Source organism: Sander lucioperca, chromosome 21 (assembly GCF_008315115.2).
Source record: "Sander lucioperca isolate FBNREF2018 chromosome 21, SLUC_FBN_1.2, whole genome shotgun sequence".
Classification (NCBI taxonomy): domain Eukaryota; kingdom Metazoa; phylum Chordata; class Actinopteri; order Perciformes; family Percidae; genus Sander; species Sander lucioperca.
In genome coordinates this window covers 28,617,183-28,631,494 of record NC_050193.1, presented here as the reverse complement: position 1 = coordinate 28,631,494, position 14,312 = coordinate 28,617,183, and the positions used below count along the sequence as shown (strand labels likewise).

At 41.4% G+C, this 14,312-nt stretch overlaps 2 protein-coding genes and 1 long non-coding RNA gene across 5 annotated transcripts in view; 2 read left to right on the top strand and 1 right to left on the bottom strand.

Moving 5' to 3' along the window:
* Positions 1-2,323, top strand: part of tcf20 (transcription factor 20) — a 17,615-nt gene extending 15,292 nt beyond the window's left edge. For both annotated transcript variants that reach the window (XM_031320952.2, XM_031320951.2), the window contains exon 6: positions 667-2,323. Coding sequence is in view for 1 of the 2 variants with exons in the window: in XM_031320951.2 (XP_031176811.1) it covers positions 667-671 (5 nt within the window). In the remaining variant the exon portion in view is untranslated. The remainder of the gene's footprint in view (positions 1-666) is intronic.
* The window catches only part of LOC116065479, a 25,113-nt gene extending 11,558 nt beyond the window's left edge, over positions 1-13,555 (bottom strand). The window contains exons 1-2 of the long non-coding RNA XR_004108733.2: positions 13,406-13,555; positions 6,331-6,337 (exon numbers count right to left, since the gene is read on the bottom strand). This is a non-coding gene — a long non-coding RNA (uncharacterized LOC116065479). The remainder of the gene's footprint in view (positions 1-6,330; positions 6,338-13,405) is intronic.
* LOC116065461 (germ cell-specific gene 1-like protein) lies at positions 3,617-14,312 on the top strand. Of its 2 annotated transcripts, none has more exons than XM_031321009.2 (6): positions 3,617-3,853; positions 4,440-4,766; positions 11,420-11,467; positions 11,581-11,745; positions 12,234-12,345; positions 13,678-14,312. In XM_031321009.2, exons 2-6 carry the CDS (start codon positions 4,469-4,471, stop codon positions 14,141-14,143), a joined length of 1,089 nt encoding a protein of 362 aa, XP_031176869.1. In that variant the 5' UTR covers positions 3,617-3,853; positions 4,440-4,468; the 3' UTR covers positions 14,144-14,312. The 2 variants fall into 2 exon arrangements, with proteins under 2 accessions (XP_031176869.1, XP_031176868.1); XM_031321008.2 differs by having other exon boundaries at positions 3,618-3,853; positions 4,443-4,766.

The window sequence follows — 14,312 nt, the reverse complement described above, 5'->3', positions numbered from 1 at the left end:
TTTGTTATAATAATATTGTTTTTAACTTAAACTGGTAGTATTGATTAATCATTAACATTCCTAATTTATTAGAAATGTAACTTTTTTTTTTAATTCATTGGATTGAAAACGAAAGATTTTGAACAACTCACTTTAGCAGTTGGTTTTTCCGCTCTTTTCCGCTTTTTCCAACTGCTAAAGTGAGTTGTTCAAAACCTTTTTTAGTAAACTCTGTGAACACAAACAATGTTGTCAATGCTCAAGTTCATGTGTAGAGCCTCTGGTGATACTTGGAGCAAAGTCTCATGTTGTGTCGAGCCTTCTTAGTGTTTTAAAAATAGCTATTTTGAGGCTAGTATCAAAGTGTCCCTAGCACTCCCATTCAAAAGGCCATTTGACCAGAAAAACAAGAATACGGTGAATCTTAAAAGTGGCGATTCCGTCCTAAATATGCTTTTAAACGAAAGTTTGACTCGGGTACATTCACAAAAAGACTCTAGGTTACATTTTGGTGAGAGATACGCTTTAACCATGTGTTGCCATATATAATAATATGGAGGAGGTGATGCATCGGGATATTGAATCGATTTGAATTGTTGACAGGATATTCGCAATCGAATCGTGACCCCAGTGAAGATTCCCACCCCTAATACTAACCTCAACTTGTTTGTGTTTTCCCTTTCCTAGGTTAGTTTGGACAATAGAAGACTGAGAAATGAGACTTGTTTGCGAAGCAGCCCCAAATGTGAAAGGAGGACTGTGACGGAGAACAACAAAAGGGAATGTACAATTTCTCAACGGGAATCAGCATTATTTACATTAAAGACAATGGAGAAAAAGATGATTTTTGTTCCTAAGAGAATTGTTGCTCTTTACTTAAAAGCAGAAAAAGGAAAAAAAACCATGGACATGCAACATAGAGGAACGGAGCTACAGGTAAAAGAAAAAAACCCAACAAAGATCGATGTGGGATCAAATGAGACGTCAAAACTGATGGAGGAACTAAAGGAACTTTTCTGTAGAGAACAAAAGAACAAACTTCCTCTCTAGGCTTACTTTGATTTTCCTCCGACACACTTAACGTGTAAAACTCTTGCTTATCATCATCTGTATTATCATTTACCTGTGTTTTTAGGTGTTTTTTTTTTGGTTGCTTTGAAGAGGCGTATTGGGAGCAAGTTGGGTGTCGAACCCAGACAAGATGAGGAGAGAATTTTGTATCCTCTCACAAGCAGTATTTTTTATTTTATGATATAAGGATGACCACAGTTCTTATTTTAGTCCTCATTATTATTTTGTATCCTCATCCGTATTTACTCATGAAAATGAAATGGATGTATCTCACTTTATATTCAGTCAACCCATGAATTGGATTTGATTTTTTTTTTTTTTTCCTTTCATTCCTGGAGAGGGAGGAGCCAGAGTGATGTTGTCTGGAATGTCAGGGTCGAGTTTGCCACAAAGACATTATTGCCTTGGAGAACGGACATCTGTTGCCTTTCAAAAGTCACGTGTATAAGTGAGTGTGTGAGTGTGTGTGTGTGTGTGTGTGTGTGAGAGAGAGAGTGTGAGTGAGCGAGTGAGAGAGAGAAAGAAAGAGAGAAACTGAAAAAAAATGCCGATATCTGGGTCTTTGATTCCATTTTTGGTCCTTTTTGAAAAGTGTTCTTATTTTTCATCACGGGGTTTTTACGGTACAGATAGTATTCATGAGAAATCCGATGGACACAAGCTTATTTTTTAAGAACAAATGTTCGTAATGTGCAAAAAGAAGGGCCGAGCCTTGTAAGAGGAGGAGATAACACTATGAACTAATGCGTGTCCGCCATCTTTAACCGTGCTGACAGGGAAAAGATGGACAGGACACTGAAGCGTTTTCATCGTTTGCTGAACTGTGTACTGTGTGCACCAGTGCTACATAGGAAGTCGCATTTGACTGACAGGTGTCAGTCCCTCATTCAGTGATGAAAGCTTTTTTTTTTGTTTTTTTGTTTTTTTTTTTGGGAACTGGAACCTTTGGAGAGGGTGTCATATGAACAGCTGTGATTGGCCAACCCTACTGGCCAATGGGGAGTAAGCCTTACCAAGTACTTCTGAATGATTTCATTCTTTAGTGACACAGCAGCGATTTGATCGGGAGATGCAAAATCCATTCAAAAGAAGCATTGCCATAAAATTTAAAAAGTGAGTCGTACATGGTGTTGTCTTTATCATTTTTTGTTATTCTTGTAAAAAAAAAAAAAAAAAAAAGTCAAGCTGAGAAGACAGTTACACTAAAACCATGCTGTATTAGAAACCTGTCAATATGTATATGAATTATGAATACACTTAAAAAATGCTTCAAGTACGCTCCTCTTCTTATTTCTAAAACTATTTTTTGGTCACCTTTGTTGTACTGATAAAACCACCTCTTTTAGTTTTCATCTGACATTTCTTTGCCCGGTTTTTTTTTACCATAGTGCATAACTCCTAACCATTCTGTCTTTAGAAGAGCGGTTATGAATGCACTCTCGAGTCTAGAACATGTATAAGGTCAATTCTGTGTTCCTGTCGGTGTCACACTGAGCATTTTTACTTAAGGAAACAAACTGCTTCAATGTAAAAATAGAAAACTAAAATGTCTGATTTAGCGGAGGGAGAAGTTGAAACCGGGATTATATCTCCAACCTGGCCTGGGAACGCCTCGGGATCCCCCAGTCGGAGCTGGTTAATGTGGCTCGGGAAAGGGAAGTTTGGGGTCCCCTGCTGGAGCTGCTACCCCCGCGACCCGTTACCGGATAAGCGGAAGAAGATGGATGGATGGAGAAGTTGAAACCTGTTAAAATGCAATGGTCCTGGAATATGAAAGCAGATTTTCAAAATTTTAAACATAGTGGTATTTATATGATCGGGTGAAGTTTGTGCGTTTTTTTCTTTGTCATAAATGGAACTAAAACTAAAGATTTAAAGTGCTCATATTATGCTCATCTTCAGGTTCATAATTGTATTTAGAGGTTATATCAGAATAGGTTTACATGGTTTTCTGCAGCTCCTCTTTTCACCCTGTGTGTTGAGCTCTCTGTTTTAGCTAGTAGAGAAGTCTTTGTTACACTTTACTTGAAGGTATCTACATAAGAGTGACGTGACACTGTCATGAACATGTCATAAACAAGTCATAAACGTTTATGACATAACGCTTCTGTCATTAAGTGTCATTCGGTTTGTCATGACAGTTTAGGGTTCATGTGTCATGACCGTGTCATGTCACTCTTATGTAGATACCTTCAAGTAAAGTGTTACCAAAGTCTTACATTGGTTAGATTGCTCCAAAGAGATGCCCCTCTGTGTTTCAGTGTATATTGGTTAAGGGTCACAAAGTTGTCACTTAAAATTGGTGCATACATATGGTATTGCAAAGCAATACTATCCAAGTAATAGTGTTTATCTGACATATTTATTCACCATTTCAAATTCATGTTGATCTTCACATCAAAACAGTGGGTGCTGCATGCTTTTACAGGCTGGATAGAATTGGAAGAGGGCAGATAAGAGGAGGAGGAGAGATGGATGAAATAGATCAAAATGAGTCTAGGAATCATAATGAAAACAGATGGAACAGAGTTATCTGGTTTGGATTTATACGGATGGATTAAAGAAGTGGGTGTGTGGGTGTTTGTGTTCGTGCGCTATGCTCTCAGTTGTGTCTGACTGACAGTCACTCTGCTCGCAGAGGTCAGTGTGACGGCCAAAGTCCTCCATCACTCTCACCGTGTGATGAAGAGCGAAAGGGAGCGCAGACAGGTTGGGGAGCACAGCCTGCTATTTGTTTCACCTTCCACAGTGAACCCGACGAGGGAACTGGGGACAAAGTACAAAGTAAGAGAGGCCGAAGGAGGTGAGTGCTTTCTTTTCTCCTTGCTTCAAATTGAATTCACTGCTTTGACGTCAAGAGCTCAGAGGTATTGGTTTGAGTGCCTGTCGCCTGGAGAGGTTCCATGGCGACAGCAATTTTCACCTATTTTCCTCCGATTCCGCCATCTGTCTTCCCACCAATTACTGTGCTGATTTTCTGTCACCGTCTTTTTATTCTTTTAATGTGATTAGTCATGTAAAACCACTGGCTCCCCCGCACCTTCTCTTTCAAACACCTTCGCTAATCATCTCAGGCAATTGGACTGAGATGCTTCTCCTTGGAAACTAGGAACATGCTGGTGATATTTTTAGTGACATGCAAGAATGGAGGTGTACCATATGGAAGGTTAGGGCCACGTGACATTTTTATTTGAGTTCTGAGTTAAAAGTCAGAATTCTGACTTTCTTCTGACATTTTTCACATGTGGCCTTAATCCTCTTCCGTATTAAGTCAAGTAGAACAAAAATGATATTCCAATATTCCCATGTCAGACATTTATTTACACTGCTGACATGCTACTTTTTGACAATGTTTTGAATATTTGTCTCCATCCCTACCATTCCTCCAGCAGCCCAAGCCCCCGTTTAAAACCCCTGCATGATGGCGTTCTTGCAGCAGATGCGCTCCCCTCGCCTCTCCTTCATCCAGACTGTTGTGTCTCTCATCACGGGGACCGTTGCCCTCATGTCCTCCTACTGGTGCGTGGGTAAACAGAAGGTGCCCAAGCCACTCTGTTCGCCCATCAAGCAGAGCAAATGCATCCCCGTTCCCGGCGTCACCAACTCCTCCACCATCCAGTTCTCCTGGGAGACGGGGGACGACCGCTTTGTCTTCCCCACCTTCCACACTGGCCTGTTCCTCATCTGCGAGGAGAACATCTACACAGACGCGTGGGGTAAGAGAGGAACATAGGTAGAAATATAGAAACACATTCTTGATTTATGTAGGACTGCTTGAGAAAACAAAAGAGGAAATCAGTGGTGTAGTCTAAGTATTGTAGTGGTTATACTGTACTGTATATTGGCCAGAATCTGCCTTTTGGGGGGAGGGATCTGGGTCTCCTCCCTCAGGGAAATTTTGAGCATCAACAACTTCATTTCCTGTATTCGGATACACTTTTATGCACCAATTTACGGTGGAAATACCTTCATTTAGCCTATGCGAAGAAGAAAAACACAAATGACATTGATACTTGCATAATTTTACTTAAGTAACATTTTCCCTGCAGGACTTTTACTTGTAACAGAGTGTTTTTACAGGGTGGTATTAGCACTTTTACTTAAGTAAAGGATCTGAATACTTCTTCCCCCACTGCTGATCAGGTTGTGTGTAGTAGAGGATATTATATTCCTGAGGTGAGATCAGGACTGGCACAGAAACAGGAAGTGAAACAAACTAACTGTGGCACTAGTGCGACAGACAATGAAGTAGGTCACAGGAGGAGAGGCGAGCCAAGGCGATGATATGAATTAAGGCCACTGGTGTGTTAATTTGTATTTTGTATACAGTATGTGTGTGTCTGACCGAGTGTGTGTCTGTGGGTACGTGCTCGGCCCAAAGAGGATTATTATCGGTGTGTGTTCTGCTCACAGAGATTTAGACTTCAATTCGGATACACTTTTATGCACCAATTTACGGTAGAAATACCTTTATTTAGCCTATGCGAAGAAGAAAAACACAGATGACAATTCAAAATATGTCAAAAATATAATGGAAAGTATGTTGTTGTGTGTCATTGAGCATTTTTAAGTGGGTATATGGAAATCCTGGAGCTTTCCTAGTGGTTATACTGCATATCACGTAGACTACCGCTGGAGGAAATGTGTCTGAAAAGGTGACGATGTGACAGGAAATAAATCCCCTGTCCAGTCAGCTGAAATTAAAACACAAACCTGCTCTCAAAGGATCATTGACGGGCGGCCCTCATTTACACTGACATCGAGTCAAATTACAAAAACAAAGCACAACAACACAAAAGAAGGCACACCATCATAATGAGCATCTGAATTTGGAAGACAAATAATTGGATAAATAAATAAGGATAATTGGATGGATGCCAAAGAAAGTGAAATGATGTAAAGCAATTACAAGTAGAAGTTTGGAGGTTTAAAACTAGATTTCTATATTGTCCAAAAGGCACAAAATGACTTGATTTTAAGGAAGTGATGTCAGAATTTCTCGGGTTCTTTCAAACGGGGAAAAAACAGCCCAGATGTATCACACTAGTGACCCTGAAAAGGATTAAGCAGGTAGAGGATATTAATAAGTGAGAGAACACAGGATATGTGTGAAGAAATCTACACTGAAGCGCTGACAGACCTCAGTTATACATGTAGCCATGTTTATGGTAAACAATCAGTATCACTGTAAGGGATTTCATAAGCATGCCCCTGGTCACATATGTGCTGATCAGCAGTGATGGAATGTAACTAGTACATTCCATATGTAACTACATTTACTGAAGTACTGTACTTAAGTACAAAGGTTGAGGTACTTGTACTTTACTTGAGTCTTTTCTTTCCATGCCACTTTCTACTTCTACTTCTACTCCGCTACATTTCAGAGAGAAATATTGTACTTTTTACTCCACTACATTCATCTGACAGCTTTAGTTACTTTACAAATTACGATTTTTGAACACAAAACACATGTAGTATAGTTGATTGACAGAATGGTTTTCATCATTTCCAGGTTCTAAAATGTGAGTCATTTTTCTGCATCGAGCACTTTTACTTTCAATACTTTAAACCTATATTGTGTCATTTTTTGAGTTGATTCTTAGCAAAAACCCCTTTGTTCTTTCACAAATATGTACTCATTCATGTGTAATTACTTCCACCAACTAATCAAAGTATTCTCGTAGAATCTGGCATTCAGAATCATTCAGAATACATAGGAGCGACTCGCTCGAATGACGGCAACCATGTAGCGCCTCCATCTTTAAAATACATTAGCCAAAGAGGGACATACCTCCATCTTTAAAATATATTAGCCAAAGAGGGACATACCTCCATCTTTAAAATACATTAGCCAAAGAGGGACATACCTCCGCATTTCACCCCCTTACACCTGTTGGCACCATGACGAATGCCAGGGGGAGATTACTCGCCAGAGAAGCGAAAAAGAGAATTAAAAGGACAACGCGACAGGCGAAGCAACAAGACCAAAGTTAATATTGGAGTGGCTAGAACAGCTGCGTGTAAACGATGGAGAGAGCTAATTTCATGTTCGGCCACCGTAGGAGGAAGGGCTAGAAAGTAATATTCAGTTGGTTGTCATATACAATGTCACCGCTAGATGGGAGAAATTCTTACACATTGTAGGTTTAAGTACATTTTCCTGATGATACTTGCATAATTTTACTTAAGTAGCATTTTCACTGCAGGACTTTTACTTGTAACAGAGTGTTTTTACAGGGTGGTATTAGCACTTTTACTTAAGTAAAGGATCTGAATACTTCTTCCCCCACTGCTGATCAGGTTGTGTGTAGTAGAGGATATTATATTCCTGAGGTGAGATCAGGACTGGCACAGAAACAGGAAGTGAAACAAACTAACTGTGGCACTAGTGCAACAGACAATGAAGTAGGTCACAGGAGGAGAGGCGAGCCAAGGCGATGATATGAATTAAGGCCGCTGGTGTGTTAATTTGTATTTTGTATACAGTATGTGTGTGTGTGTGTGTGTGTGTGTGTGTGTGTGTGTGTGTGTGTGTGTGTGTGTGTGTGTGTGTGGGTATGTGCTCGGCCCAAAGAGGATTATTATCAGTGTGTGTTCTGCTCACAGAGATTTAGACTTCAACAGCATGACTCAATTATGGATTAGAAACCCAGAGAGAGAAAGGTTAATAGGATTCCCAAACATCAGCTGGGTTTCACAGTCTCATTTGGGGCTGATTTGCAACAGATTGTAAGGATTGAGTTGTAATTTCAGCCAAAAGTTTCAATCGACTTATGTGGTCAAATACCAGTATATAAAATCAGTCAGTCAATCAGCGTTTCGGCATTAATAGGTGAGTTTGGTTATGGTTGGCAGTGATGAAAGCAAACACCAATCCTCCTTATGTGCCTCTGCTACAAAAGCTATACCTAAATGTCCTTCTTGTTGTATTAATGAAGGTATTTTGTTTCGTAGAATTCCAAATATTGTTGGACCAAAATTTGTGCAACTTTATTGTTTTGGTTTACTTTCACCAGTTTTCAGTGAACACCTGTGAACAAATCCAGACAGCTAGCTAGACTATCTGTCCAATCGGAGTTTTCTGTTGCACGACTAAAACTACTTTTGAACGTCCACATGTTCCACCAAAACAAGTTCCTTCCTGAGACTATTTTGCAGCGGCACCGGGGCTCCGCCTGGCGCATTGCGCCGCCCATGACAATTGTGATTGGTTTAAAGAAATTCGTTTAAACCAGAGCATGTTTTTCTCCCATCCCGGAATGCTGTGTGGACTAGCCAGACCCTCCTCCACAGCGCTGTGGAGGAAGGTCTGGCTATGTGAGACTAGCGACTAACATAGGGCTGGGCAATATATCAATAAATAAAATTTAAAGGCTGCATTACAGTAAAGTGATGTAATTTTCTGAACTTACCAGACTGTTCTAGCTGTTCTATTCTTTGCCTTTACTCACTTAGTCATTATATTCAAGTTATTGATGATTATTTATCAAAAATTCTCATTGTGTGAATATTTTGTTAAAGCACCAATAGTCAACTCTACAATATCGCTGAAATATTGATATTGAGGTATTTTGGTCAAAAATATTGTGATATCTGATTTTCTCCATATCGCCCAGCTCTAAGCTAACATACAAGCTAACATGAACATGGTTAAAGGAGAACTCCGGGCAATTTTTATGTTAATCTCGACTGCTGCAGCTAATGCCCAGAGCTCACATTGCTAAAACGGCAGTTATGGAGGCATAATATAAAGACTGCATTTGTGCCTCTTAACAGACACAAAATGCAATTAAAATGTCTGTGCAACATGAACAGGGCCCTTACATGACAACAAGATGCGTTTTCAACTCAGACATTGTTTAAATTCACCTACCCTGTTAGCCACTAGCTGCCGTCTGGGATGAGTGAGTGTGTTCAGCCAGGCTTCGGAAATAATCATCACGCAGCAGTTCCTTGTGTTTATTTGTAGCATTCCTTTTTTTATGGAATTGCTAGAAGTGGAGGGGGGAAAGACCCATTGTGGAGCTTTTATGTTGAAATTAAAAAAAAAAAAAATCACCTAGCTATTCAATGTTTTGTTATATTTAATAGTTATATATTTACTGATTTATTTTGTTTATGTTTGTTTGAATTATAGGGCTGAATAAGTTTGATTATGACATCAATATCTTTATTTTAGTAATCTCGCTTTGCTAGACCTGGTCAAAACAATCATACTAAAAATAACTGAGCGTGTTGAACGATGTCGTAATCTTATGTTACCCCACAAGAATTAGCTAACGTCAAGCATTAGCATTAGCTACTTGTTAACCAGCACCTTTACAGTAGTCACCAAAGCACTTTTCCTCTTCGGTCCCCCTACAGGTTGAAAGCGGAATTGTCCATTACTGTTATCATTACCATTATTCTTATGTCTCATTCGAGTTGATGAACCACTGAAACGATTTTGGAAACATTATTTTAAGGTACAAAAGAATCTTTGGTGTTGGATCGATCGATATTGAAATCAATCAATATCAATAAATAAGGTATCTGTTGTATTACTGCAAAGTGGCATGTAATCAATGATAAAACGATGCCATGTGGCAAAAAAAAGTTGTACCCCCCCCCTCCCCCTCAAAAGAATCGAGGTTTGTATCGAACCGTGGGTCAAAAATCATGATACGAACCGAATCGTGGGTTTGGTGTATCGTTACAGCCCTACCAACTTGACATTGGTAGTTTTCTCACTTTGCATTGTTTTCTCTCGAAATGCTGCACACGTGTTGTCAAGTGGTTGAAAATGTTCATTTCATTTCCTTTCGTTTTGTCTGTTTGCATTTGTTTTCTTGTGTGTTGAGCTTTCAGGGCCACCACAGTATAGAGCTAAATACGGTACGCTGATTATTGCAGCTGTCATGTAACCCATTGGTAAACAAGCCACAAAGAAGATTAACTGCCTGCAGAAACAAAAACAGGTTGCTTCTATTTTTTTCCCGTTTGCTTCTCTTTTAATAGCCTTGCTAGCAGTGCTGGTAAGAACACATTTTAGTTTTAGGGTGAAAACAAAATACATTCATGTTGAAATTAATAAGTGAAATGAAAGACGCACTGACAAAGTCTCATTTTGTGCTGCTACTAAGATTGTTCCCGTAGGCCCCATCCTTCCAGATTTATACCAAACAAATCTCATAATCTCATCCCATCCGATTACTGCGGGCCATGTAAACACTTTTACCTCCTTCTGGTTCATTCACACAGTAATTGGATCGCAGTGGGTTCATTTAAATGCACAACAACTATATGCACAGGCTCAGTTCCTCTTGGACATGGAGAAGCAATGGTGACTATACAAATATCACTGTCACAGTGGTTACTTTTGCCACAAGCCAACACATTCTGACAAACGGGTTCGTATGATATCGTACGAAAAGTTATGCATACCAATTCGTATGATATCCTAGGAAATTAGGCAACCCCCTGGCTGGTCACATGACAGTTAAGTTTAGCGGTCTTTACAGTTAAATTTAGCCGAGAAAAAGGTTACTGTGAGATGGGTACAGAGCACCGTGAGATGCTGGTCGTTTCAGAGGCCGTTGCAGTTGAGTTTAGCCGACACAATGTGAGCGTTGTGCGGTGACGACAGTTAAGTTTAGGCACCCAAACGACTAGTTAAGATTAGAAAAACAGATTGTGCTTTAGATTAAAACACAGGTCCCCTTAAAGCTATAGTGCGTAGTTTCTGTCTCCCCTAAGAGGAATTCTATAGCCTGACAATGGAACTCACCATTGGCAGGGCTCAATCCGAGGGGCGGGATAAACGGTTGTCTTTCAAATTCCCTCTGCACGCAATAGGATAGCGCTACAACCAATCAGAGCAACGCTAGTTGATAGATTAAACTTTTGCCGTATCCAGTCGGCAAAACTCTGAACACATCTTCCTTTTTTAAGAATGACTTCAGTTCCGTTCTTTGTTCTTTTCTCAAAGAAAAGCTTAACTCCAAGTCTTCCAGAGTCGCGGCCAAAGCTGATTCCAAAGACCGCTGTTCGCCAGCAGCAGCAGCCATCTTCTTTGTTTCCAAGTAGCAGGGAACTCACGCAGAACCGTCGCAACTCTGCCATCATTATGTTAAGCCCGCCCACCGACTCTATACACGATGTGATTGGCCTAACTAGAGTTTGTTTTTTCCAGCTTGCAAGCCAACGGAGAGTTGCTAGACGACCCTGCAAATTACATTTGCTGCCGCTAGGATGCGTGTACATTTCTAGGCTAGGAATTCTAAGTAATGACAACAAAACTGTCGGCGCATCCACATGGTATAAAGCTAATTTATTGTGCATGTTTGAGTTCATTTCTACTGTACATTTACCTTTGTTTTTTGATTCCTAGAGGAGAAGTGTCGAGGGTTTTATATTTTGACTCCAGGATCAGAAAAAGGTAAACAGATTCATTACATTCTCTTGCGGTTTTTTTGTGGGCACTTTGCTTGACCGTAAAAAATCCAAACCTTTGCCAGTGTTTGTGCTCAGCCTCTTCTCTTCCCTCCACAGCAATGATGTGGCTGTCTCTATCGCTGGAGATCATGTATGTCGGCCTGCTGTTAATCAGCTGCACGCTGCTGTCCGTGCAGTTGTGTATCCGGACCTGTTGCCCCTCCACGCAGCGCTGGGGCCAGCTGCTCAACGCTTTCGCTGCTGTCTTCACAGTCCTGGGAGGTACAGCTTTTACTTTGGATACATACAGTAGTTGAATAAGACTTTAATAAAAACAGAGAACGACCAGTGTTAACCAGTTTCCTTTCGCTGATAGCTGATGATTTAGGTGATAGCTGGAAAAGAAAAATTAAAAACTAATGTGTATATGTATGTGTATGCATGTGTATATGGGTATACATGTGTATATGTGCATGTAAGTAGGTATATGTGCATGTATGTGTAAGTATACATGTATGAATAGGTGAAGAATTAAATTGTTTGTATTAAACTAAAGTTGAAAAGTAGAAAAAGGGGCTAGGGCCAGAAAAACTTACTACCTACTCCTTTTTGAACATGAAAATCCATATTTGAATCATTTACAATAATCTTGAAAGATATGTTTGCTGAATATTTAGTTCTTGTTGGTTTTCTTGCTTGTACTGAAATGTAGATGAAACCTTTAAATGATGTAACCAGTTTGGTGTATATTCCTCCCTCTGTGTTCCCAGGTCTGCTTGGGATGGTGGGTCACATGATGTTCATGCAGGTGTTTCAGACCACCGCCTCAATGGGACCAGAAGACTTCAAACCTCACAGCTACGGCTACTCCTGGGCGTTCTAGTGAGTTCATTAAAAACACTGTACTGAACATTTAGGGCCCTATCTTGCACCCAGCGCAGCGCTGCGCGGCGCAAAGCCCAACGCAAAGCCTGACCCAAGTGTCTTTGCTAGTTTAAGACCGACGCAGTTGTCAGTTTCCCGTCCAGCGACCGCGTCGTTTAAATAGCAAATGCACCTGCGTCCATCTGTGGCCCATGGGCGTGCTGGTCTTACAGGGAGGTGTGTTCAGGTGTGTTCAGGTGCATTCTGGGTGTGCTGGTCTTACAGGGAGGTGTGTTCAGGTGCATTCTGGGCGTGCTGGTCTTACAGGGAGGTGTGTTCAGGTGCATTCTTGGCATATTGCTATCTTGAGGCAGCAGGAAGTGATCGCACCATTGATCAACAAAAACCTGGTCTAAAGTCAATAGTGCAGCATTTTATTGTTATATTAACAGAGCATTAGTAAAATGCTCCTAGGCTCGTGCACAGCACCCGCACACTATGCTTGTTACACACACAGGGACGCAAAGCAGCACACACACATGCAGAAGATTACAAATAAAAATATTACGGTGCAAATCCTCCATCATAACAGCAATGCTCCAAGGTCCAAACGTGCCTGGCTTTTAAAGGGAATGGGAGATGATCTCTGATTGGTTTATTGCATGTTACGCCCAAAACACACCTCTGATTAATGAAGACACTAAGTACAACCCTTCAGAACCATGCGCCCGGCGCACGGACCCTTTTTTCCGCCGTCAAACTAGCAAAAGTGGATTTGGACACGCCCTAAACGCACCTGCACCAGGCGCTTCACGTTACAATAGGGCCCTTAAGTACATACACATGGTGCCTGACTGAAACTGCACCGAGTCCAACAAGCCATACGGCAATATAGGTTGTATATTCCTATCCTCTCATGTGACCCACAGGATCGTTTTCGTCCTCGTATCTAAACCAGAGAACGTAACGGTCTCGGTTTTAAACATGTTCGTTTTGAAACGGTCGCAGTTTGGTTAGGTTTAAGCACCAAAACTACTAAGTTAAGTTTAGAAAAAGATCATGGTTTTTTGATAATGACGATGATGATGAATAATTTTATTTCCGTTAACATACATGAAAGAAACAATTATTTCCCACCATTTGCCACTGTATCTAACCGAAAAAGCAGCAAAGCAGCACATATCTCTACCCTGGGAGCTGTGCTTTTCTCTTTTTCTTGAAAAAGAAGAAAATGATGTTCTTCAAGTTTTCCAAGTTTCCCCCTCAATCAAAATCGAAATGGGCCGAGTATATTTCAGCACTGAAACACAAGCGAACCACCTGCTTCCTGTTTCTCTCTGTCTCCGTCAGCGTGGCCTGGTTTGCCTTCACTGTCTGCATGTCCGCCGGTGTCTCCACCCTGAACAACTACACCAAGAAGGTCCTGATGGTGGGGCCCAGACGCGGCTCCGGCCTCAACGCCTGCAGCTTTAACTTCGTGGGGCTCCTGCCACCTCATTACACCGCTGCCAACCCAGGCCTCACCCTGGCCTGTCCCCCGTCTCCCCCCCGGATCTCCCACTTGTCTCCCTACTACGAGCCCCCGACGGCAGTGTCACGGGCCTCAGGTGCGAGGCTCACGCACTCCCACTCCCTGCCTCTCCCCCACTCCAACTCCTTCCCTCTTCCCCCCTCCCACCCTGCGCCTGCATCCCCGTTCCACCGCCTCTCACTCCCCTCTCCGTCTACGCCACACACCTCGTCCGTATCCGTCCACATGCGCCTGCCGGGACACCAGGAGAGCCATTACGAGCCGGAGGACTACAGCCCACTTTGAACCAGCGCAGTCTTTCTCCTGTCTTGGCAATGCAGTGTAATGTTTGCTTTAGTCTGAATTAAAAATGGTCCACTGACCCAATGAATCCAGGTAATCAGCTGTGATAACAATCACTCAGTTCTAATAGAGAAGGAAAGTGGGTTACACTTTACTTGAAGGTATCTACACA

Bases quoted from the DNA above. Each gene is read 5' to 3' on its own strand.
- LOC116065461 (XM_031321009.2), top strand. From the start codon at position 4,469: ATGATGGCGTTCTTGCAGCAGATGCGCTCCCCTCGCCTCTCCTTCATC. The intron at 11,468-11,580 runs GTAAACAGATTC...TTCCCTCCACAG, and splicing joins GACTCCAGGATCAGAAAAAG to CAATGATGTGGCTGTCTCTA. The intron at 11,746-12,233 runs GTACAGCTTTTA...CTGTGTTCCCAG, and splicing joins TGTCTTCACAGTCCTGGGAG to GTCTGCTTGGGATGGTGGGT.